The following is a 26,947-nucleotide window of genomic DNA, read 5'->3' as shown; positions in this document are numbered from 1 at the left end:
ACACTGTCATGTCTAACACTATCATGTCTGATAAATGTGGATATGTGGTTTGAACACCTTGTGCATTTTAAAGGATAATGGTGACTATTTCAGTGTTTAGATCAGTTTTCCCATGCCTTTTCCATTTTTTAACTGTATAGATTTCCACATTCATTTTCTCAGTGTATCCTCTATTGTACTGTGCCCATAAACCTGGTGTCACACAGATCATTGGCAGTATTTAAAATGACTGTAGGTGGCTGGGTGGACAAAATTCTTTGATAATTGTGTAGCAGATCACTTTGAATCATGGAAAAGATTAGAACATCTAACAGAATAGATTGTGCCTGATGGTTACTTTTTAAATCCCCATGTAATTATATTACTGGGTATTTCTTATTTGCTCTCATCTTTGACAGCTAAATTGATTAGTGTTTCATGTTCTGTGATTTTTTTTTTTTTTTTTTTGGTGGTGTTTTTTGCCTGCCACTTCATAGTGGTTGTAGACAGCAGGTAGTAGTTCTTAGGAAAGTTTACTGATGAAACTACCTGTAAATAAGCTATCTGTGAAAGATCAAAAAAGTTTTAGAAAAACATGTCTAATAAAAATACACATTTTGGTAATTGATTTTAATCATTAAAAAAAAAAACCCTGGACCTTTCTGGGAGGGCAGCATATGAAAACAGTCCCAAGAAGGGGACAGTAATACTACCTCACTACTATATCTGCAGTGACTGGTTGTTCAGACACGATAGAGTGTAAGCTACATGTTTTGTTATACAGAGACTGTCTCAATCACGAAGGAATACTTTTGAGATTATATTTTCCTTCAGAATATCTTAGTGCTAATTTTTTAAACTGCCTTTTTGTTGAGCTGAGTGATAGTGCTCTGATTTGTATTGAAATTATAAGCTCACACTGGTATACTATTTTACTGGAGGGGTGTCATATGTCTGAAGAAGAGTGTGTGTCTATGTAAGAGATGCTACCTTTGTAGTATATGAAGAATGTCTGTACCTTCATTGTCTTGATAAGATAGTTTGTGATCCTTGTAGTAGACTGTATTTGGTTTCTTGCGCTTTTTCTCAAAAAAAAAAAAAAACGGTTAATCCATTTCAGAAATTATAATTTTAGGGTATATTAATTTCCATCATATCTTACCTAAGAAGTCTTTCCCCAGATATTCTGTTATTTTCTCTTACCGTGAAACACCTGGATTTGAAGATTTGGAAAGCCTTGTTTTCTCTGTGTGGTTCAGCTACTTTCCATTTGGTATTATGCACTCAAATTTACATTCTATTAAAATTGCCATTTATTAAACATTTTTCATGCACAGTAGATTGAACTTGTGTCTGAAAATATCATGCTTTTTTGATTTTGCTGATTTTAAAAGGATTAATCTGGGCAGACGTTATGAAAAGGAAAGGTTTCGCTTAATATATTTTTTGGATTTTGTGGGACAAAAGATAGCTGGTTAATCTTGAAGTGACTGTTGTACAGTGGTTATGCACATGCTTCAAAATCCTACAGAAGAGAAAGTTTCTACTTGGAGTACATCAGAGGGGTAAATAGCAGATCTTGCCCTTCACACTTTGAAACATAAATGTTTACTTTTCCAAAACATTAAAGAAATTGCCATAATAGGTGAAAACATGGAATTCCATTGGATTTTCATTAATTTTCCTCATTTTGAAATGTGTGCACTACCATTGCTACATCAGCTTGTTACAGTGTTGAAAAATTACCAGTTATATTTGCTGTTTATAATCTGTAGATTAGGATAAAAGTGGATTTAATCCATTTTTAAAGCAGTGTGAATTTTTCTAAACAGGAACAGCCATTTGCAATATGAATTTTCATAGTGATTAAATTATAACTTTTATCATTAGCAGTTGAGAGCACATGTTCATATAGCAATGTAAAAATATACTAATGAGTATTTGGTAAATTCCAATAAGTTTTTACCATTAGCATAATTTTGTGTTGTACAATTAAGTTACAGTTACATCTCTAATTTTGGATAATATTCAGTGGTTAACAATAAAGTGACAAAAGCTCATGCCTTCAAGGTCCACTGTTGTTATTTAACATAGATTTATTGTATATTTCCTGAAAATTATAATCTTTCAGAGCCGTGAATTGTCACATCTTAAAATGAGAAGTGGTTAGGAAAAAGCTTTAAAATTCTCAGATTTATTCTTTCCCCCAAATTATACCTCATTTACAATGGAAATAATAGTGACTACTTCTGTGGAAAAATTAAATCATTAAATTTACTCTCTCTACAACAGAAGGTAATTTAGGATTTCCAATTATTATTTTTATTGTATAGTTGCTTAGTTTGTTTTTCTTGAGGAAGATGCAGTTTCATTATTTTTGAGTCATTTTTACTGTTAAACTCTGATATACTGTAAAGAATTGTATGCTAAGTGCAATTATTTGAATACATATACTTTTATCATAAATGTAGAAATGAATTGCCTTTTAAAAAGCCTGTTACTGATTTTTAGCAGAGATTCTAAAAGTGGTAAATCTTTTCCAAAAGTGATAAAAGCCAGGCATTTCTTCAATTTATAGTAATATTTGTTACTATTCTATTCTCAAGTGCAGGTAGTCACTTTTTTGATCTTGTAAAAAAGAAGGAATCTTTGTTTTGCTTTTTATCTAGTTTTTCTTTCAGAACCATTTATAGAAGTTACCTTACACTGTATTCAAACTTACCTTAAAAATTTGTCTTAATACTAGTGTCACGATTTTTTTTTCCCCCATTAAGTTTATTGGTACATTTTAGGTATAAAATACAGTTACATTCATCATTGGGATCTTGTGCCATTACATGAATATCTTGGTTCTTACTTTTTTCCCTTTCCCCTGCCCTCCCTTCACCCCCCTCCACCCTTCCCTATTTGCAAAGACTTTGCTTCCATTTTTTTCCTTTTCTCATATTTTTTCCCTTATTTCCTTTTCCCTACCCCTCCCACTTTCCCTGCTCCTTTAGACCTTTTCTTCCTATTACACAATATCAATTATACATTTTTTAAATTACAGTATTAAGATCTAGGAGACATTACCACAGATTTTACAGAATTTAAAAGAATATAGAATATATTACAAAAATCTTTTTTGAAATAAATTTGACAGCTTCTAAAAAGTACCTTGGAAGACAAATTGATGAAACTAACTCTGGAGGAAATACAAAATTTGAATAGCACCTATTAAAGAAAGTATATTCCTAGCTTGAAAACCTACCTATATGACAACAACAGGCTCATATACATTTTAACTGATAAATTATATCAAACATTTAAAGCAGAAAAAAGGAACACTTCTCTCCTCATTTTAGGAAATCACCATTGTGCTAATCCTAAAACTGGGTAAAGATAATAGAAGCAGAAAGTATGAACATAGATGGAAATTTGTTTAACAAAACAAACTATTAGAAGTCAGATCTGGCAGGATGTAGAAAGTGGTTTTATTATAGGCATGGCAGTGTTGGTTCGGCATTGGAAGATCCACCCCCAAAAGTCATCATTTAAACAGAGGAAAGGAAAAAGCCATATGATTCTGTCACTAGTTGGAGGAAAAGTATTGGGCTAAATTCTACAGCTGTTCATGGTAAAAGCTATCAGGAGACTAGAAGTAGTACAGAACATTCTCAACAGATTAAAGACATGTACTCCATACTTCAAGCAAGAATGCCTTATATGAATGGAGGAGATACAATGCTTTCTCCCTAAGGTGGGGAACAAGGGCAGATATGCCTACTCTTCATATGTCCATTAAACTTTGAAACAGGCCCAAACCAAAATAGTCTGGCAATAGAATGACACAATTAGGGTAGAATTGGTAAGGTAGAAGTAAAATCTTTATATGTAGATGGAATGATCATCTACAGAGAAAAAACTAAAATCTCTAGGGACCCCTAGAACTTGTATTTGAATTTAGCAGGATTAGAAAACACAAGGTATATATAAAAATTCAGGTCTATGTATACTTGCTATAAATGAAGAATTGGATATTGAAATTTAAAAGTTATGTAGGAGTACCAAAGCACCTAGAAAAGGAAAAAGGAAAAAAACCAAAAAACGGTGTTGGAAGACATTTAGTACCTAATTTTAAGACTTCCTCTAAAGCTTCAGTAATCAAGACAGTGTTGGTGTAAGGAAAGACACATAGATCATTGGAATAAAACAGAATCTAGAAATAGAACCACACATATATGGTCCACTGAGTTTTGACAGATTATTTAACATTAACATTTTACAGAATATAAATTCAATTCAGGGGCAGAGGAAAAGATAGTGTTTTCAGCAAATGGCACTAGAACACCTGGTATCCATGTATAAAAAATTAACCTCAACCCTTTATTTCCATACATAAAAATAACTTGAAAGGATCTATGAACCTAAACATGAAATACTAAAACTTTAAGAAGAAATTATAAGGGAAAATGTTTATGAATATAAGGTAGGCAAGAATTTCCTAGGATATAAAAAACGTATAAAAAAATTGATAAATGAGATTCCATCAAAATTTAGAACTTTAAATGACATCGTTAAGAAAATGAAAAGTAGTTCTTAAACAGACCATTATTTATAATGCATATAATGTCACAATTTTTTTTAAAAAGCCATGTTCTGTTCCAATTTTGACCACCTTGCAAAGTTGGGATGTTTTAGAAATGAAAAGATAAGCTTTGATAAACTTTTTAAATCTCAAAGCATCCCACTTTATCTGTACACAATGAAAACAACTCATCTGTTTAAAAAGTTCAAGCTTGATACTAACATAAGGAATTACTAACTTTTTAGCATTTTTACTGAACTGATCAGTAAGACAAAGCTTAACTATCATTAATATAGAAACAGTTAAATGTGGAGCTAGCCCGGTAGGTTCCTTTCTTAAATTTGTTCTAAATGAGCAGAATATTAGCATGTTATTATTTTATACCTTATTTTAAACTAAAGATAACTTACCTGTCAAATTTCAAATATTCTAGTGAGATGTAGAATGGTAGTATCCTAGCACATTTTGAAAGCTCAAAATTGTAGATGTTTTGATTACTTAATAAAAATATCCAGGACACACCGACAACTTGCCTTCTACACTGGAACATGGAAAATATTGGCTCAAAATAATAATCCTAAGTATCACATTTTCATCCTTCGCTTTTCCAACTAAATGATTTTTAACTCCCATTTTTTTCTTAAGTAAACCTACTTAATAAAGTGTCCATTTTTCAAGAATTTAAGAGCTGCAATTTTCTCTCTGGAAAAACAGTGACTGTTTTATCCCCTCCATACTATGCCTTATCAAGTTCTATGATAGAAGAGCTTCCTGATTTGGGGCTATGCATTTATTACTGCCTGAGGAGTTTACATATATCCATTATTTGCTACAGATTTTAAAGATCTGTTCTTTGGCACATCCTTTGAATTCAGGTTTATATTTGGCTCTGGAGTTCCCTTGAAAGAGGCTCTATTTTCTTATTTTAAAAATTTATTTAGCCAAAAATGTTTTTATTGAGTCTTGTTATATTTGAGGACTCAGAAGGAAGATTAGAATGACCATTTTGGCCATCTTAAAAATATGGGCTCCAGATGTTTATCTTAGCTCTTATTTAGATCTTTTGTGTTTATTCACACATGATCAGAGATCTTTTAACATGGCAATGCCATATTGTTGATTCACGTTATTTGTATGCCCAGATTCCTCCATGCTTATTGGCTAGCCAATTGCTACCATCTGTGAAGGATTTTTGAATTATTATTACATCATGATTGTTCACTTTTGTTTAATCATTTCAAAAATTTGTATTCATTTTGATATTTGTGCACGCCATCGAGTTTGCTCTGAAAATAGTGATACTGGCTTTAGTTTTATCTTTATCAACACAGCTAAATGTCCATCATAGTGGCAATATGACATCCAAATTTGAGATTATGACTATTCTTGGAAAGATTCCCTCTGATAAAACACAGATTATGTGAAATTCTTTTTGTATATGTCATGATAGCCATTTTGGTTTTTTTCAACTAAATTGTTTTATCTTGTTTAGACCTAGAAATATTTCTTAGAATCATAAGGCAGTATCTTCTCTTCATTTTGCTTTTTAAACTGAAAAGTCTAAGAAATTCAAATCTAACATTTGAAACGTATGCAGTAGTAAATTTATATAATTATTTTAAAATTCTAGCTGCTTTGACTAAAATACATAGTTGTATAATGGAGGAAACTACACCATAGGGAAAAACAACACCAGGAGAGTGACTGATAGAGAATATGAATGAATATGCACCATAGATCTCCCAAGTATGGTTGTTCTCTAGGAAATCACTACATTTTTATTTCATAGGTCAAATTTTAAACATTGCTTAATTGTATATCCTGAAAGATAAAGTCCCTAACTTTGCAAGTTTTCCTAATTTTATAGGAAGACTCATTACTATAGGAAGTTGAGTATAAATTTGGTAATATCCATACTAAATGTTGAGAAGTTTAGTGGAGTTAGGATTTTTCCGTTGAATCTTTATGGATTGGTTTTGTGCCAAAATATACATAATATAAAATGCAGCATTTTAACCATTTTTAAGTGTATTATTCATTGGTATTGAGTACATTCATATTATTGTACAACCATCACCATTATCCATCTCCAGAACTTAAGATCCGAAACTGAAGCTCTATACCCATTGAACCACAATTGCCTTTTCTTTCCTCCTCCCTTGTCCCTGGTAACCACTGTTATACTTTTATCACTATGAATTCAAGGTTTCTAGGTATTCTCATAAATGTGAACTCATATAATATTTGTCTTTTTTGGATCTAGCTTAATATCCAAGTATAAGCATATATCAGAATTTTATTCCTTTTTGAGACTAATATTCCACTATATATATGCGCGCCATATTTTGTTTATCCATTCATCACCTGATGGATATTTGGGTTCCAAGTTTTGGCTGGTGACCAGTGCTGCTGTGAACACTGATGTACAGCATCTGTTAGATTCCCACCTTTGATTTCTGTTGGGTAGATACCCAAAAATGAAAATGCTGAATCATATGGTAATTCCACGTTTAATTTTTTGAGTCACTGCCATACTATCTCCCAGAGTAGCTATTGCATATTGCATTCCCACCAACAATGCACAAGAGCTTTGATTTTTCCACATCCTCAGCAATAATTGTTACTGTCTAGCTGGTTTTTGATTTTTCCTTTTGTTTTTGAAATAGCCACCTAATAATGAAGTAGTATCTCATTGTGATTTTGTGTGTGATTATTTTCTTTCAATTTTTAGGGTTTCTTTAAATTTTTAGTTAAAAAATTTTATTATAAACATGTTTGCAGTACATAATGATTACATTTATCATGGGGAATTTGTATGTGTCCATAACACATCTTAATTATTGTCCTCTTCCTCTCCCATCCTTCCCTGGTCCCTCCAACTCTTAGACCCCTTCCCATTTGAAGAAGCTCTATTTCCATTTTTTTTTTCCTTTTTAAATTTCTTTTCCCTTTCTTCCCTCTTCTCCCATCTCTTGTTCCCCTTGCCATTTGCCTTATTTGTTCCCCTTGCCTTACATTCCTATTAGCTATCCTTTATTTTGTTCATTGTGATTTTGATTTGCACTCCTGTGATGCATTTTGCAAATAATAAAAGAGGTTGGGCACCTTTTTGTGAGCTTATTGGCCATTTGTGCATCTTTTTTTGGGAAATGTTCAAGTTTTGTCGATTTTTAAATTTTTTTTTGTTGAATTGTAGGAGTTCTTTACATTCATTATTCAAGATACCAATCCCTTATCTCAAGATTTGGAATATTAATTTCTTTTATTAGATATGAGTTGCAAGGATTTTCTCCCATTCTATGGGGTTTTTTTCATTGTTGACAGTGTCCTTTTATGAACTGAAGTTTAATTTTGACAAAGTCCAATGTAGTCTTTCTTTTTTCTGAGACAGGGTCTTTGTTCCCTAGACTGGCCTTGAACCCCTGGGCTCAAGTAATTCTTCCTCATCCTCCTGAGAAGCTAGAACTACAAGTTATGCTACCATGCCTGGCTGTCATGTTTTTTTACTGAGAAATAGTTTTTGATGAGAGTATTACTAAAAAGAGCAGCAGAAGAGAAAGTACAGTGGTTAGATTCTATAGAGATGAAAATAAATAGAAAATGAGAGTCACTATTTACTAACTGTAGGATAATAAAACTAGAGTGGGTTAGACCAGGAATTTATGGAATTTCTGAATCCTGTGCCAGTGGGTTGGTTTTAGGGGCATCTTGTGACTCTGAGAAGGCACAGATACAGAAAGGAACATTAAATATTGCTTTGAAAAAGAAAATTCATGTTGCTATGTAAGGTATACTAGAAACTACAGAGTACAAAAAAAAGTCATAGAAGAACAGTGTATACTGAAGAAAGGTATGGGGATGCAAATTTAAAAGCAATATCTAGGTGTGTTTTGTTCTTGTGTTTGCTACATGTAATATTTTTTCTTCTGCTTATTCCCAAATGATTTCTTTTGGGACATTTATACCTCCATTTCTCTTCTTTTATCCTTAACCTTTAGGGCCTTGATTCCTTAGTACACTAGAAATTAAAGACATCCAGAACAAATGGATTTGATCCCAAGTCTTATTCCATGTCTGACTCTTTTGTATTCTAGTTTTGGCTGATTTCATAGTTCTGAATCAGATTGTTTTCAGCAACTTTCTCTGGAATTAGATATGGACACTTTGATTCCAGATGTGTTGTCTTTCCATAATTTTGAATTCTTATTTATAGTCCAAAAGTATTAACCTCAGTGTGGTGCATACATATAACAATAATTCTATCAATCTTGTGTTCTCAGGTGATTCTAATGCAGTGAAAGAAGTGAAGGATTTTTCAAATAGATTTTGAGAGGTCAGAAAATCAGTTACTAAGAAAGGGTTATAATTCCTAAAACATAACCCGGTGAAGATTATCTCAGAACATATGTACACATTTACTGACTACAATAGTTTTAAACAACTCATTTTGAAAATTTTTACAGGATTTTAAAAAATTGAGTCATACTTGATTATGCTCATCCACTTAGTTTTTGCTAGAGGAAAAATACTATTCATGGGCTTATTCCTAAATGATGTCTCAATTTTTCCATTTTTGCTTTTTCCTTCAGACAGTTCATAATACAATCTAGTCAGTGTTTTAGACCATCAAAGCTTTTGAATATAGGTAGATATAATTTCTTGGTAATCTAAATTGCAAGTAGGTGTTGTTCTTCCATGAATTTAGAAATACAATGCTTTATTAGTATACAGGTTAAATATAGATTTTGCAACTTTTTAATGTGTATTTTAAAAAAATTTCTATGAAAAGGCAAAAATATATGCAAAAGGAAGTTGTAATTCAGTGATTTAATTATTTCACTAGACTTGCAGATGTACTTGATAGCTTATTTAGGTTTCTTAGAACCTTTTGTTAAAGTACCTATCATTTATTTCCAAGAAATATTAGCATCTTTAAAAGTAGTTAATCATCAGTATGGAAAATGTTTGTGTTGATAGGTACAAAATAAAATCATTTTGTCATTTAGCAGTTTATATGCATGTTTAAGATAACCTGAGAGTAGAGCTGAGGTTGTAGCTTACCTGGATTTAACCCCTAGCATCAAAATCAACAAAAGAAACTTGAGAGAATGAACAATTTTCTCATTTTTGTTCACCTGTTAGTATTGAAGGTATTGGTATTTGCACCCAAACACTATGGATTCCATTTTAACACTATTTACCTTTTACAGATTTTATGTGAGATTCGTGTAGAGTATTTTTCTGCCTATGTTTATTGAGGGTGTTCAAGCCCTGTGCCAGGTCTGTAGAGATTTAAAAAAAAAAAAAAAAAAACTTCTGTCCTAAGCAGTAAATACTTTATAGTTCACTCCAGTACACAGAATAATTTGTGTTCCTTCTTCATCCTCTTAATATTAGTGTCCCAAGGCTCAGTCCTTTGTATTTACTCTTAACTATCCTAGGGACCTTATCCAGTGTCATTGTTTTAAATACTATCTATATGCTGAAAACAAATCTCCAGTTAAAACTTCTTCCTGAAACTTCAGACTTATATATCCAATTCTGTACATGGATTTCCATTTTGATATCTTATAGGCATCTCAGACTTAAGGCAAAGCAAAGTCAAGATTTCTTCCCTTAAACTTGCTCCTGTTTCAGTCTTCCTCTTCTCCATTGATGAATGACAAATTCATTATTCCAGTTAACCAGATTCAAATGTTGATAGTATCTATGGCTTTTTTCATTCATAACTGACATCGAAACCAATCACAGATCTGTTGAATCAGCATTTAAGATGCATAATCTATCAGAGAATGTCTGCTTCATACATCTGACCCTATTCTATCCACAGGACTGTTTGATCACAAGCGCCTTCCATTCTACTCTCTTGTTTTCTTCTCTTAACAGTCTTTTAGAACAGCAGCTTTAAACAAGTAAATACAACTTTTGCTCAAAATTCTCCAGAGATATCCAGAGTCAGTAAAAGTCATGTCCTTCTCTATGGCCTAATAGGATTTGATCCTATTGGTAGGTCCCCTCTTGGACCTCTCTCATTTCTCTTCTCTCGTTAAATAGAATTCACACTGGCTGCTTTGTTATCCTTAAAACCAGCCAATTCAAAACCTCAGTTTGGACAGCTTTTCTCCTAGATATTTTTGTTACTCCCTTGTCACCTCTAGGATTTTACCCAAATGTCACCTCAGGGAGGCCTGCTCTTAACTACCCTCTTTAAAAATGTGCTTTCTCATGTTGCCTACCATCTAACATACTGTATATTTTACCTATTTATATTTTTATTGTCTGTTTCTTCCCACTACAGTGTAAGTTCCACGAGGGCAAGGCTTTTACTGTTTTATATACTGATACACATTCAGTGCCTGGAGTAGTTTGTTCAGCATAGAGTCTTGGTGTCTGATACCTGCATGGTGGATTTAATTCTGGGAGCTCAGGAGGAAGACATCTAGTCTTTGCCCTTGTTCCAAAGAAGCCTTCTTCGAGGAGAATATAAGCCAAGTCTTTGAAGATGATTTATTCTTAAACAAGGGGTTAATGATAGGAAAGTTATCCAGATAGAATGTACTACATATGCAACTTAAATCCAGGCACAAAAAGACTTGGAGTATTCTGAAAACTGTGCATTTATACTGAAAACATGTAGTTTGAGATTCAGCTAGCTAGTATGAAATGCTAGAAAATCTTGAGGGGAGAAGGGTAGGAGTGCCTGTGATGTTTGAGTTTGGAATGCTGATGGAATGTCAAATATGTAAGGAGACAAGAAATATGTAAGGAGAGAAACAGTGGGTTTAGTTGAAGACCTTGGTGAGCACCAACACTGAAGTAGGACTGAAACAGAGAATGCACAGGAGAGATCTGCCACGTGAAAGAGCTCTATTGTGATACTTAACATGCTCACTGGTGTGGAAAACAAAATCATTGAAAAGAGTGATTTTGGGGGAGGGAATTAAAAGTTGTCCTAAAGTTTAACTCTACATTGTCTTCTGCAAAGTGTTTCCCACATAATTTTTATCTACCAAAGGACAGAAAAATGTTCTTTCTAGCAGAGTCCTCTGTCAACTTCACATGCTTGAAACTGACACTCTGGCATGACCCCACTCTGGATCCCTGCCCAAGTCCCAAATTATATGTGGTAAAATGAAAATCTATTCCCATATTTACCTTCTAAGGTAAATATGCTCCTTGTGGTGCTTGACTTAATTTATTTAAATAATTTCATTATTAAAAATTCATAGCCAGACTGGTGGTGCACGCCTATAATCCCAGTACCCAGGAGGGTGAGGCAGGAGGATCACCTTGAGTTCGAGGCCATCCTGAGCTACATAGTGACTTCAAGGCCAGCTTGAATTACATAGTGAGACCATGTCTCAAAAAAAAAAAAAAAAAAGCATTCAATACCTGAAATTAGGCCCTGAGAATTCATGCATATGTTAAAATATATGCAGTCCAGAAGAGGAAACAGAAAACTTAGAAATAATTGTGCCAGTACAATAAGAGAACAGGAGATGCATACAAAGAGCTAGGGAGCACCCAACCTTTTGCTAATGTGGGCAAGGCTGTAGAAGTTGGTGTACTTGTCAGTGGTTACCCACTCCAGCTTCCCTTTCAGGCCAAGGGAACATCTCAGTGATGTCTAGTGGTGGCTTCAACACTGACTTGCACAAGGATTCCAGAGTATGTGACACCTTAGGGCTAATTTCTAATGCTAGAATCAAGGGCACTGGCTATGTAAGCAGAGCCAGCTCCAGAGCTGAGTGTGGGACAGTGCTTGCTAGTGGTAGGACTGCCTTGGGCTGCAGGTTAGGAAAGTTCACTTATAACTTGGACTACTTTCAGAAACCTTAGGAGAGATTAAGATGAGTTTCAGGTATGTTCTGGAGCCACTAAAGAGGCTTGATAAGGGGAGTCTTTTCATCCAAAAATTTTAAATGTTTTTATTAGTACATGTTTGCAGTACCTAATGATTATATTCATCATAGTAGTACATGTACATAACACATCTTAATTCATTTTACTTCTTCTGTCCCCTCCCTCCATCTCTAGATTCCCCTTTCCATTTGCAAAAGATCATCCACATATTTTAGTGCCTACTGCCTGTCATTGTACTTGTCATTGAGGATATTATAATGACCAAACTCTTGCCCTACATTAAATGACTTCTTGTAGGAAAGACACAAAACATAAGGAAGTAAAATAACTATAAAGTTGCAAACTGAATAGGTGAATCATATAAAACTGTTAGGATTCAACCATCCGTAAGCTATAAAAATGATTTTACAGGGTCGGGGATTTAGCTCAGTGGCACCGTGCTTGCCTCGCAAGCGTAAGGTCGTGAGTACACAGCCCCCCCCCCCCCATAACAAAATAAAAGATTTTATAATACTAAGAAAGAAAAGGACTGAATTGGGAAAAAAAAAAGGAGATGATAATCAGGGATTGAAAAAGTCAGGAAAAGTCTTTGTGAGGAAGGAGCCTATAAATTGTTCTTGAATGAAGAAAGGGCTAGCTCCACTTCTTCGTTTAACTTTATTTAGATGGTTGGTGCAAATACCAGAGATTAAGAGTGCTGGGCCCTGGTTGGGAGGTCCAGGAGTCTCAGCCCTGTCCAAAGAAGTAGTGCAGCAGTTCCTCAGCTGCAGTAAACCTGGTGTTGACCTGATCTTCAAAGAGAAGAAAGGGACTTTCAAAGAAAAGCACTCAAACATTAAAGTTTAAATGTAATTTTGTGTGAAATTGCTGAATTTTACATGTTAGCTCTTTCAAACTTTTAGAAAAATGCTTTGTAAGCCCATCAAGATGCATCTGCTTGCCAGAAGAGGCCCGTTGAACAATTTATAATCTTTTCTCTAAAGTATTGCAGATAGAAGGAACAGCACATGCAAAGACCTGAAGCCAGAAAAGGCTAGACTTGTTCAAGAAAAAGACAGGTGGTATGTTGGGAGCGGAGTGAACCAGAGAGTAATGTGTATAGGTGAAGTTGGGAAGGAGCCAAATCACAAAGAACTTTTCTAAACCATGGTAACAAGCCTGTAGCATCTAGAGCAAATACCTGCTGAGTAGTTTGACCCTGGAAGACAAAAATATTCCTGCTGGAGCTAAACCAAGGTAAATTTAGTGGAAGTCTGAGGGTCAGAAGGTACCAAAATTTATAGGGGTGGAATATAAATTTAGTTAATCTAGTACTCCACAAACCATGTACCCTGAGGCTACACATGGCTGCAGGTGTCTGGAGGAAGGGGAACCTTTTCCTAATCCACCTAAAGGTGCCCTAACACTGCAGTTGTCCCCGAAGGTAGGTGTATCATTGCACTTTACATTTCAGAAAAAAAACCAATGACAACCTTAGGATCAGAGTCTGCATTTGGGTTTTGGTTTTCTCTGAAGTGGAAGCTCTATTTTTTTTTTTTTTCTTTTGGTACCAGGGATCGAACTCGGGACCTTGCACTTGCGAGGCAGGCATTGGCACCACTGAGCTAAATCCCCGGCCCTGAAGCTCTGTTTTTTAAATTACAAAACACTTCCAGTTTAAAGCCAAGTGAGACATGTTTTATACTCTTTGTAGGCTTATTTTGTCACATAACTCAAAGTGAATGTAACTATTAATTTAGAGGCCAAGGTGAATATGTTAAATGTCAAGTTAAAATTGAATATATAGCAGAGATCAAGCCCACCAAACTGAAGACCAGGCTCTTTCAGCTCTTTGTTGACAGCTGTTAACTTTAAGATGAGGTGAATACAGTTTGGGTTCAAAACTGAAATATTTATTGTCTGTTAGAGCCCCTCAAATGAAAAGAAGGATTTGTGCTCAAGAGAGCTTAGAAATCTAGAGCAACGTGAAACTGAAGTGAAGATGGATGTAGATAGAAATAAGCTTTTTCAAATCCTTGATAGGTGGTGAATATAATATTTTAGGAACTCAGTGAGCAAGACTTCAGTGGTATGAACTGAATTTCATCTGGAGAAAGTCCAAAAGGCTGAGGACAAGAGAGAAGGCTCTTCTTGCCTGTCGAGTTTCAGGCTAGACCAAAAACTCAGGGAGGAAGGCAGCTTCCATGTGAGGTCTGAGAAGTGAGTTCAGCATGCAGCACTTGAGACAGGCTTAAAGTTCAAATTAACCAATCACCTGAATGAATGCATGGGTGAGGAGAACACTACATCAGTTTTCAAAACTGAATGTTACCAAATAGTTCATTAAAATTCTCAAGTCAGTTACTAGGATATATGGAGAGAGAGCATAATAACATTTTCAGGATGCTGTATGTTGGTTATCTGTTTTACTTTGTAGATAAAAATAGACCTGATTTAGCTTTATTACTCTTTATAACAATTTTATCTGTTGAATTAAAGTGAAAATTAATTTTTTAGGTACAGTTGCCTTACAGTATTTTGCTTTTATTTTTCAGTACTGAGGATTGAACTCATGACCCTCATATTGGTATATATCCCTAGCCTTTAAAAAAAAATTTTTTTTTTTTAATTTTGAGACAGGGTCTAAGTTAACCAGGCTTGGCTCACATTTGCAATCCTGGCTGCCTCAGTCTCCTGAGAACCTGGGATTACAGGTGTGTGTTACTGCACCTGGCTATATTTTGCAAAAAGATTAGTAGATTCTAATTATCATATTAAAATGAAAATTGGTAAACTACTTATGCAAAGGTTTGGATACTAAGAATTTTTGACTGAGTCAAATCATCTCTATGTTGGCTCTGGCTTCACAGCTGGAGTGCAAAAGCACCTATAAGACATCTAAATGTGTTCCAATGCAACTTCATTTACAGGCACATCTGAATTTCATGTACTTTTCACTGTCATGAATATTTTGATATTTAGAAAACACTAAAAGCACTCAAATTACTGGTACCAAAACAGGTGGCAAGTTGGATTTTGTCCACAAACCAGTTTGCTGGTCCCTGAATTAAAGGATATAAGAAACAGTTATATTCCTCTAGTGGCATGACATTTGCAGATATGTTTTTATTTTTTCCTGTACTGAGGATTGAACTCAGGGCCTTCACTCAGTTACATCCCTAGTCCTTTTTTATTTTTGAGACACGGTCTCGCTAAATTACCCAGGCTGCGCTCAAATTTACAATCCTCCTGCCTTTCAGAGTGCTGAGGTTATAGGCAACAAGTCTTAGTACCTGGTTGAGCTTTCTTTAGAAGTTTTTGTACTTTATTTTCATAATTCACTAGTTTTGGCTCTTAGTTTTTGTGTATATATTTTAGAATTAGTTTAAATTGTATGGGGAAAAACAACTTTGGAGACTTTTGGTAGGAAATATGTAAATAGATTAGTCTGGGAAGAAATTCCATCTGTATAATATTAAGCATTTCTAATCATGGTTATGCTCTCTATTTAATGCCTTTCAGTAATTGACTTACTGCTGTTTTAATGCCTGTTAGTAAAATTATTTAAATTCTTGTGCTAAAATCGTATTTTTGTTAGATTTATTATTAAGAATTTTATATTTTGCTATCTCTAAGAGTCACATGAAAATTATGTATGGCTGGTATAGAGAAATGCAATTGAGTTTTGTTTGCTGACCTTAAGGAACTTTGCTGAATTCTTATTTTAATTATTTGAGAAGTCATTTTGGCTTTCTACAGAGCCGTCTGCAAATAATGAGTTTCAATCTTCCTTGCCAACACTTACAATTTTTTTTTTACTGAATTGACTGGGTGGAACTTCCAGTTGGATATAGGTGCTTCCTCATTTTTGATGTAAGAGGAATCCTAATATTATGCCACTAAATATCTCCTCTACCTCACAGATGCAAGGTCCTGAGCTCGATCCTCAGTACCAAAAAAAACCCTATATATATATATATCCTCTAGGGTTTTGATACATGATCTTTATCAGATTAATAAAACTTATTTTTATATGTACATATACATATTTTGTCTTGTTTTTTTGAGACAAAGTCTTGCTGTGTAGCCCAGACTAGTCTAGAACTCTGTGATACTCCTGCCTCAGCCTCCTAAGTGCTTGGACTACAGGTGTGTACCACCATGCCCCGCACTAAAAGGTTTTGTTTTTATTTAGATTGTGCATATCAAAGAAAGCATACAATTTATCTTTCTGAGTGTGGCTTATTTTTGTTTTCACATGATGGTGTCCAGTTCTATCCATTTTCCTGCAAATAATATGATTTTGCTCTTATGTTGAATAATATTCTGTGTATATATACCACATTTTCTTTGTTCATCTGTTGATGGTATCTAAGCTGTTTCTACAGCCTAGCCACTGTGAATTGCACTGCAATAAATACAGGTCTGTAGGTATAGCTATAGTATGCTGTCTTTCTTTTATGAATATACCAAATGAAATCTCAGTTTTTGGTTTTTTGAGAAATCTGCATACTGATTTCCATATGTGTTAATTTTATTTTGCTACCAACAATGTAGAAGTGTTCCTTTTTCCTCGCATCCTTACCAGCATTTTTCTCTTGATGAATACAAAATTCTATTCTGACTGGGGTGCTGTGGAATCTCAAAGTAGTTTTGATTTACATTTAAGGAAATGGCTAAACATATTGAACTTTTTTTTCATAAATTTTTGGCCATTTTCTTTTGAGAAGTGTCTTTTGTTTGCCCATTTATTGATGAGGTTGGTACTAATTTGCATTCCTTATATATTCTAGATATTGATCCACTGAGGCTTTTTGTAAAAAGGAGAGTGTAAGATTAATTAGATACAGTCCCTGTGTAAATTGAGATAATTGTATGTGTGCTTTAAAATTTTTTGTTAGCAAACAAATAGAAAAATAGATTTTTAAAAATATGAAGTTTATATTCCTGTAGTAACTTGATATGACATGTGTCCTAGCCTACAGCATGGTGTTCCACAAATCCTGAGCCACTTGCATTGTGAATAACCTGTCCATCTGACTTGTATGTATCTCCCCCTCAATCACCTTCAATTATTGCTGCCTTCAAAGTAGTTTAATCTCATGTCACCACCTGGTGTCAAGTTTGGGAAATTTCTGATTTATCTTTTCATCTCTTCCTTTCTTTCCTTATTAGGGAAATGTATGCGTGATGTTTCCCTGTAATAAATACTAATTCCTTTAATTCTGTTATCTTTCTTGTGCCTTACATTTATCTACTTAACCCCCATCTTCCTTTCTCTTGCTCTTTACATTTTCTCAGTAGTATATTCAAGAAAATCATTCTCTTTTTCTTTTGCTCTGTTTCCCTTTGTCCCTTTACCAGTCTAAATCTACTTCAGTCATCGTGAGGGTAGAACTGGTGACTATAGAAAAAATAAAACTATACATTTTTAAATGATCTTTGATATAATAAAGTACCAGCTCTGCTAGCCTTTAAAGTCCTCGAAGATACTAAAAATTCCCTTTAAAATATTCTTAAATTTCAAGCACTAATCATCTTCTAATTATTCTGCCCAGTTTAACATCAAACTCAAGTATTAGTATAAAACTGTTAATAAATCTCATTATTTCTGCGTTCCTTTGTTATCAGTTTTGGCTAATTTAAAATTCTCTACTATATCTTCTTGGGAATACTCAGGTTTTCACTGTGGGTCTAAAATTCCTGGGAAACAAACATCATCCATAGCAGTTTGGAGGGAACCAGTCCACCACACACGATTTGCACACAAAACCCATTTAGACGACAGAGACTGCCAGTGATTAATTTCTAATTGCTTAGTGCACTAGTGTAAGCATGATTCTTCCCAGTCCAGGAAATGACACGTGACTGAGGGCCAGTGTAGCAATTTCTCTGTTGAGTTGGTCCTGATTTTGTTTCTGGCATTTCTAAGGGCTGTATTTGAGAATGGTAGGTGAGTCAGCCAAGGAAGACAGAGAAAGAGAAGCTGAAATTGATCTCTGCAGCCACTATAGTGGTAATGTTGCTGCAGGAGAGGTCATTCTCACTGTTTGTCCTAACCCATCCCTAGCTTTTAGTAGGGAGATAGTACATATTAAGAATTTGCTTATTCAAAAATAGCAGCTATTGATTTCTTTGTTTTTTGGTACCGGGGATCAAACTCGGGTCCTTGCGCTTGAGGAGCAGGCAGCGAAACCACTGAGCTAAATCCCCAGCCCAGCAGCTATTGATTTCAAAGTAGGCATACAAAGTATTTTGGGTCCACTAGGCTGGCTGTTATCTGAAAGAAACTTTTTAACAATGCCAAGACTAATCAAGAGAGAAGTTGAAATAATATATAATGTCTACGAGTCCACATTAATTTGACACTAATGAAGCTCTGATATGATGGCTTTGAGCCCCATTATTTTTGTGAAATTGATCAGTTTGTGTAGAGTTGCTACAATTCTTGAGAGAATTCTAGGTGCTATTTCAAAGGGAGGTTTAGTTACTTTTATTTTTACCTTCTAATGGTGGAGCTTCAGAGATGAATTTAAAATAAAAAAAAGTTTAAAGATTAGGGAGATTATTTGGCATTTTAGTTATTAATTTGGTCCTACATTAATCCAGAGCAACAAAGGAGTCCTAGCACCTGCTGAGTAGGAAGGGCACCCTCCCCATTCACCTTCCTTCTGTGTTCTTTTGCTAAATGCTTTTTAATATCTTGATATCTCTTTTGAAAGGTGGGGACCCAAACTGTATGCATTGTTCCAGATGCGCTCTTGCCAAAGCAGTATAAAGCAAATGTAACAGAACAAAGGCTCCCTCTCTCACTAGGTAAGTAAATCTGGCAGCTGTGGTCAGATTTAGCCCATTCTCCCAGTAGACCTGCCAGGATGCTGCTGAGACCTCATAATATCTGCATCTGTTCATCCACAGGCCAGGGTCTTTATTGCCGTCCAACCAAAGGAGCTGCCTAAGAGCATCCTCTACCATTATAGCATCTGATTCTACCTTTCACAGCTTCTCTTTCAACAGTTCGCATCTCTTGGGCTTTTCACCAATCAAGAACATCTTACTCCAAAGTAATAATCGTAAAGTCAGCTAGAATTTATTAAAAGGAAGTTCTACTGTAATTTTGGTGATCCAGTTGGACTTACTACTTTAGCAGAAACATTTTTTTTTTTTGGTACCAGGGATGGAACTTGGGTCCTTGAGCTTGCGAGGCAGGCAATGGAACCACTGAGCTAAATCCCTGGCTGGACTTACTACTTTAGAAAGTTTTCGTATACTTATGAAAGACCCTCTCAATCAGGAATAAGGATAGTTATTTTAGTGCAAGCCTACACATGACAAGAGTTCTTTTGGGAGGTTTCCCTTTAAAAAATAACTTCAGCTATACCTAAAAATGAAGTGCTGTGCATACATATTGAGAAGAATTAAAGAACTCTTCATAAATCAGGTTAACAAAAATAATAAAAGTATTATGCATTCGCCTCAATGTGGCAATATTTTAAAGTCATTTTTCAACAGTTTGTTTTAAAATTTTCAAGTTTGTTTTAAAATTATTTCATTTCTCTGTCAGAGACTAATTTCATCTCAAGTCCAAATAAAACCACAGCAGTATATCTTGTAGATTATGAATGTTATGTTTGACTTGCTGATTTAGCCTCCCAAATTTACTGATTAAGCCTCTCCAAAATTTATAAAACCTAATTCTAGCCAAATATGGATATATTTGAGATAATACTTTAAGATGTGGAATAAGTGTCCATTATAACAATAAAATTTTAAAAGATTTTTTTCATGTGACAGAAAAAAATGGTTATATGTGCTTACAGGAAGGTAGTGAATGTTTACAATTTGCTTCTTTGGTCTTGAATTTTGGATTGCTCTGAGATGAAGTCAAGGTCACACTAGAATCTTTGACATCTCTTGACACTACCAGAACACTTTGTTTCAAAGTCCACTTAAAGAGCTGTGACACATCCATCATTGTGTGTTCTCATTAGGACAGAATTTTTTTTTTTTTTCTGGTACTGGGGATCAAACTCAGGACCTTGCACTTGCGAGGCAGGCACAGAAACTACTGAGCTAAATCCTGTGTGTTCTCATTTGGAAAGGGGTATAGCTGATTGTGAATTCATAAAATTCATCAAGTCTTATTCTGAGTATTTGAACTAAAATCCTTTGTTAAAATACATTCTAAATTTCCACAGATTAATACAAGCAATATTCTTAGCTATTCATCTTAAACAATTTCTTCCAGTGCAAGAATTCATTTACATATAATACTTTCTATTTTGTTGATTAGTAAGGTTTCCTAAATTAAGCCCAATGACTTACAATTTTTTTCTTATTTATTTTTATCTATTAATGCTGCTGCTTTTTAGAGTGAATCCTTTGAGGCAGTCAGACTGAGTTTTGTCATCAGGAGTAGGAAAAGAAAATTTTTATATGACTCACCAGTGTCAAGCTCAAATGACAAAGAATCTGAATGATCCAGAGATGAACTTAAGAAGGGAACAAGAAGGGAACAATTGCCACATCCTCAGCCTGAAATACCATCTAGTTCTGAATCTTGGAAGAACCACCGAGCCCCTCCCTTAATTGACTTGAATGTTGTGGATCCAAGAAAACAGGATAGGGACTTCTGTATCGGTTTCTAGTCCTTCTCCTGCCACCCCTAGCACTTCTCTCTTGGCAATTGTCCTGTGTGCCTCATAAAAGGAACACATGCATCATGGTGATGAGGAATTAGAGGTGACATCACAGATAGGCTATAGCTGACTGGTCTCTTCAGAGGTAGAAAAACCCTGATAGTCTTGGATAAGATGGTATCCAAATTAGTAATCAGCCCCCAAGGCTGGTAACATCTATGGGCTTCGTGCCCTCAAAGTTCATGGCCTTTTCTTCTGAGGTTCTGGGCTGATTTTAGCTACCAGGCCAAATTAGACTTGACCCAAGAGTCCATCTCCTGGGCCTTTAAAACATGAAGTAGCCTGAGATAGGTCAGGTGGAACTGGTGTAAGGTAAACCCAGTTCTTGGATACACACACCCCACAGACTGCTTTAGTACTTCTTGGGTACTCACACTGTAAAGGTTTGTGGTTGTTAATAAAAAGGAGGATGTTTATGCCATAACCTTATATCTGTATCATAATTCTGCATCAGAGCTTTGCAAAATCTACAACTTAGATTTGTTTTGAGCCAAACATAATTCTAACCAGGCTGAAGCCAGAGAGGACAATTTGGGAAGCCACGTATATTTTGATGCTGTCTTTGCATCACTGGATTTCCTCAGTACTCTTCCATTCCCCTTTATCATTAGTAAACTTGGCATGTTTTAAAAGTCAACCTTTAGAATGTGGGAAAGGCATCCAGAGGAATGCCTTTTGCAGCCCAATTCTGGTAATTTTTTTCTTCTTTCTGGCCTGACTCTGTTGACTTTGTGTCCTTACACAGATCCCTGGCGGCTGACACCTGGCGAACTTTAGGATAAGGACATATACCAAGATAGCCCTGATGTTGGAATGTATACATCCCCCGAAGTCCGGAATCCCAGCCGGAACTTGATGGACTGGCATTCCTTCAACCATGCCTCTTGATGATGGTTCCCTCATCTCTTGGCTGTTGGGTTTCCCTTTCTTGCTGTTTTCTCTTTCTGAACCCCTCCTGATTGCCTTTTCTAGGGACAGACCTTAGGAAGATGGCCCAGGACTTGGGACTTCTGCACTGCACCCTGCAGTCCCAAGGCATCATCCTCCAAACATATGCCTGAAGGCATCAGCTTCTGAGAACCCACTTTTTTCTGCATGACTAGCTTGTAAGGAGGAATCTACAGAGAAAATTTTCAAGAATTTTCCATTTTAACAAAATGAGACTGATTTTTGGCTTTGATCTGAGAGCAAGCTCAGTGGTGTACAGCTGTTTCCATGTGCTCTTCTGTGGAATCTGCAGAAATTGATGCAACATACCCTCTCCTGTCTGGACTGTTTGTATAATTGTACATAAATGTAGCAATAAATATATTCTAACATCAGCTTGGGCCTCATTTTCCACTTGATTCTGCTCCTGGTGACAGGCAATGACAACCACCTTCTTAAAGAAGGGCCCTCCTGACCAATGGGGCCTGCTTGACCCATCTCAGATTCTAATCTTCTCTAATTTCAGTGTAGGTTTGGCCAGTGTTGGGGAAAGGGTTGAGGAAGAAATGGCGGCAGAGCTGGGACGTGAAACGGCACTGCTAATTCAGGAGGTGGCACTGCTCCTGGAGTTCCAGGAGGTTTGAATGTCCAAGAACTGAAGCTTAGAGCACTGGGTGACAGTGTGTGGCGTGAGTCAGCTATTTTAATAGTCACTCTGACATCCTTCAAGGACATGCTGTGCTGCAGTGATGTGATAGGTACTTACAAGCACAGAGGCATTTTAAAGATTTTCAGAAAAAACGCCAATATGACAGATTTTTCAGTCTGTCACTGAAGGTTTTAAGGATATTAAGTCTATTTTTTTTTAAAGACAATTTCCTACTATAGAGGACAGATAAGTAGACTACCCTCTGACAGACACAATATGTTTCTCTATTATCAAAGAATATTTTATTCAAACTGGTTTGTCTCAATTAGTTTGAAATAACTTTTATAACTTGAAAGATAACCACATAGTTTTTGTGTTTTTTTTTTAATCAACTAGGTTTGTTGTAGTTTCTTATTAGGTCTTTCTTTGACCATAAACAAAAGAGCCATAAAATCAGTCATAAAATATGGGAATGCAGGCTGGGTGTGGTGGTGAACTAAACCCAGCCATCAGGAGGCCAAGGCAGGAAGATCACAAGTTCCAAGGCAGCCTGGGCTATATTATGAGTTCAAGGCCAGCCTGAACTACACAGTGAGACCCCCTGTCTCAGAAAACAACAAACAAAACAATACAGGAATGCAATGAAGTCAGAAGTTAGAATATCCTACAGCAAGGGTTTGTAGCACTTCAAAGACTTTTATTATATTTAAGAAAAAAAATACACATTGGAAGGGACTTAAAGGAATCATCTGGTTGAACACTCAGAACCACTGAGCCGATAATGTTCTAAATGACTGTCTCACCTGTTCTTACTTCTGCCTTTTAATAGATTTATCAGAGAACCTAAGCCTCCAGGTCGAAAGATAAAGGTTGCCTTCCAAGGTGGATTCCCATGTCACATCCTTTTCTAAACCTTTCTATAGATAGCTTTTTCTGGCTGAGACTAGTGATACAGGAAAAAATTATTAGAAAACTTGATGGGATAAATTATCAGTTGCAGTGTGTATTAATCATTTTTTTGTCTCTGCAACCAAATACTTGAGAAAAAAGAGGAAAGATTTATTTTAGCTCACAATTTCAGAGGTTTCAGTGCATTGTCTGCTGGGTCTGTTGCTTTTAGGCCTCAGGAGAGCTTGGAGGAAAGCTCCTCACCTCATGGCAGCAGAGAAACAGAGCCAGGGAGGAAGGGACCTGGGACCAGATAGTCCCCAAGGTCACACCCCCCCAATCCACGTCAACAAGGCCTCATTTGTTTCCTTCACTTCCTAATAATGGCATCAAATTATGATCTCTGCAGTGGACTGATCTGCTTGATGAAGCCAGAGCCTTCTTGAACCAATCACTTTCCCAAAAGCCCATCAGCTGGTAGCCAAGACTTCAGCACTCAAGTTTAGCATGTGCATTTTGAGGGACATTTCAAACCATAACACTGCAATAAGAGATAATGTTGCAAAGTCAAAAATTGTAGAAGATTGAGGATATTTAGCTTGTGGGTTTTCAACTTGGGCAAGGATCATATGCTCTGCCACTAATTAATGGCCAGACCTTGGACCAGTCACTCTAATGCTGTGGGCTCTGACTACTCTGCTGCAAGATGAGGTTTTTGGACAGAATGATTATTAAAGCTAAACAGTAAATTGTCAGGAGCATTTCTACATAAATTTTGGGGAGAAATCATTTCATAATTAAAGTATGAGCCGGGGATGTAGCTCAGTGGTGCTGTGGCTGCCTGGCAAGCACAAGGTCCTGAGTTCAATCCCCGGTACTGGAAAAAAAAAAAAAAGTATGACTATAGCTGTCTAAGGCCCAATGTTGCCTTGCCCCAGAGTCAGCTATGGCAGGCGGAAATGTAACTCCGCTTTGCCTCAGGTCACAGCTGAGGCCTCCATGGTCTGTGAAGCTGTGGTGCTCAACAGCAAGATAACCCCAGCTGAAGACTTCCTAGTTCCTTGAGAACCAAGTAGTAATACAAAAGAGAAAGGTTTCACCTGTGGAGGGACGAGTTCAGAGTTCCATATCAACTCAGCTCATCTGACCTACTGAGGTGGGAGTGCGCTCCGCTCCTCATCAGCATGAGATTTGCATAGGCACAGGATCAGAGTGAAGATTACCAGCCCCCTAAGTCACCTAATGCTCCCTCCAATTACTGTGTGTACCCAATAAATAGTGGCTAGGTCAGAGAGTCTTGGTCTTTGCCCACTCTGAGACACTGACCTCCTGGCACCCCATATACTTTGAAATTGTCTTTTTTTTTCTTTAGCCCTCGCTGTCCCTGTCCCCTTTCCAGGCAGTGGGAAGAAATTGGCCTCTGATAGTAATTTACTTTCTGTCCATAAAAATCACTCCTCCATTGGAAGGGGGACAGATGTGGCCCATACATTAATGTTAGAAAGTCATAGGATGACAAAAATGGACAGAAAGGAGATATGAAGGATTATGTTTAGATACTAAGAAATGCACTGTTAATGACAAGTCAAAACCACCTAGTCAAACCCCTTCTGAGGAAACAACATACTCAGCTCTCAGTTTTCACAACCTGTTTGCTAGATTCCTTCATGGCTCTCTTCTGCACGGGGCAGAAAGACTTCAGTCTATGCTTAGCACTGGAACAGATTGGTGGGAAGCTGAATCTCAGAAACCACCTTTTTCATCTATGAACTGCCTACACCAGACCAGGTAGTCCAAGGTTGTGCACCCTGGCCCTAGTGACTGCTGGGCTTCAGTCCCAGTCAAGCTTTAACTCTCAGCTGTCTAAGAGCAAAGCTCACATGTGTCACAACCAAAGGAGAGAAAAGTTGATCACTTCTAACCATTAATTATCCACATCTACCCTTAAGAAACATGTTGATGGAGAGTTTCCTTCTTCATAGATACAACAGTCATCAGCCCAAAACCCTGCCCTGGTGGCCTACTCTTTATTCCTTCCCAAGAAGATCAGAGTTGTTGTAAGTTGTGTAGCCCAATCCTGATCTTGGATTTTCCTTTTGAGAGCTAGTTGTCTACAGGAAATCCACAGATCTGCATGACATCATCTTACAGAGGCAAGCCCAGGCTCCTACAGGGGAGGGTGTGTCCATCTCCTTTGGGTTCAATACCGGGAAGGAAGCCTAGTTACCACCCACACAAACCCACAAGCTCACATGAGCTTTAGCAATCCTCACCTGCTTTTTAAAAAAATTTCTCAACTTAATTAACATAGTGGTTCTCCCTTTACCATACATCAGAATCACCTGGAAGATTAGCTAAAAACAAAAAACTGATGCTGGGTTCCACTTTCAGAGTTTCTGACTGAGCAGGTCAGGAATGGAGCTGAAGAATCTGCATTTCTAGCAAGTTGTTGAGTGAGACTAAGACTGCTGAGTGAGGGACCTCATTTAAGACCCAGAAGCACTTGGCTAAGAAAAATTCTATTTATTGTTCCTCTCAACCTCCCAAAGAACCAAATGTTCTCAAAGCTGAGTCAGCCTTCAGTTTGAGTCAGCTAAGCATCCTTTGCTGAACTGGGGCCGGCAAAACATTCCTTGGTCAGTATGAGTAACTCTTACAAATCAATATCCTCTTCTAGCCCACAGCCTGAGGGAGAAACAAATGGTTATGGATTACATTCATTTCTGTTCTAAATAGAACACAGGATAAATCAATGCCAGCTGCACATCAGTTCTGAAAGGGTGGTTTAACACACAAGAGATCCATGTACTTCTCCTTTGATAAAACCTTACAGAGCATAGTGCACATTTAACTGAGGATTTTTATTTATTTTTATTTTTTATAGAATGTTTATTTTAACTGAGGATTTTTGATAATGATGGAGATAGTTTTATAGGATTTTCATTGAAATATAAAATGACTAATATCTGTGTATCTGGGAACAGTGACACAAATCCTTATAAACAGAATGCATCTGTGGAATCAGCACAAGACCAGAAACAACGGCAATCCCTGCAGAAGTCCCCAGGTACATTTCTCGGGTCCTGGACCTTTTCTCCAAGAGTCAGTACCAGCTCATATGCTAAGAGGGTAGATATATTTCACCTGCTTGTACTTTACACAAACGAAGTCATTCAGCATGTACTCTTCAGTGTTTGATTTCTTTTAAATTGCTTTTGCCTGGTCTGCGTTGTTGCCAACTACATCACACCTTTCTCTGGCCTTTGTCATCATGCTGCTCCATGCCTACTCAGCACCCCCACCCCCACCCCCGTGTTTCCCACCCCGGGTCTTCCTGCAAGCTGCTCCAGTCCCAACCCCACTTCTACCAGTCAGGGTAGGGGTGGATCCTCCAAG

General features: G+C 36.4%; 2 protein-coding genes across 5 annotated transcripts in view; one reads left to right on the top strand and one right to left on the bottom strand.

Moving 5' to 3' along the window:
• Rdx (radixin) overlaps positions 1-22,409 on the top strand; it is a 94,792-nt gene extending 72,383 nt beyond the window's left edge. For 3 of the 4 annotated variants that reach the window (XM_004856522.4, XM_021237910.2, XM_087212360.1), the window contains 2 exons: positions 19,111-19,204; positions 21,833-22,409. In XM_004856522.4, the coding sequence (XP_004856579.1) occupies positions 19,111-19,177 (67 nt within the window). In that variant the 3' untranslated portion in view covers positions 19,178-19,204; positions 21,833-22,409. The remainder of the gene's footprint in view (positions 1-19,110; positions 19,205-21,832) is intronic. The other variant, XM_021237911.2, reaches the window with a different exon arrangement.
• The window catches only part of Zc3h12c (zinc finger CCCH-type containing 12C), a 106,829-nt gene continuing 80,430 nt past the window's right edge, over positions 549-26,947 (bottom strand). Inside the window, exon 8 of the mRNA XM_021237702.2 lies at positions 549-26,236. The gene's annotated coding sequence lies outside the window, so the exon portion shown is untranslated. The remainder of the gene's footprint in view (positions 26,237-26,947) is intronic.

Source organism: Heterocephalus glaber, unplaced genomic scaffold (assembly GCF_053883595.1).
Source record: "Heterocephalus glaber isolate CG9 unplaced genomic scaffold, H.glaber_assembly_v1.0 deba00001429, whole genome shotgun sequence".
In the NCBI taxonomy this organism is placed as follows: Eukaryota; Metazoa; Chordata; class Mammalia; order Rodentia; family Bathyergidae; genus Heterocephalus; species Heterocephalus glaber.
This window is presented reverse-complemented; position numbering and strand designations above follow the sequence as displayed.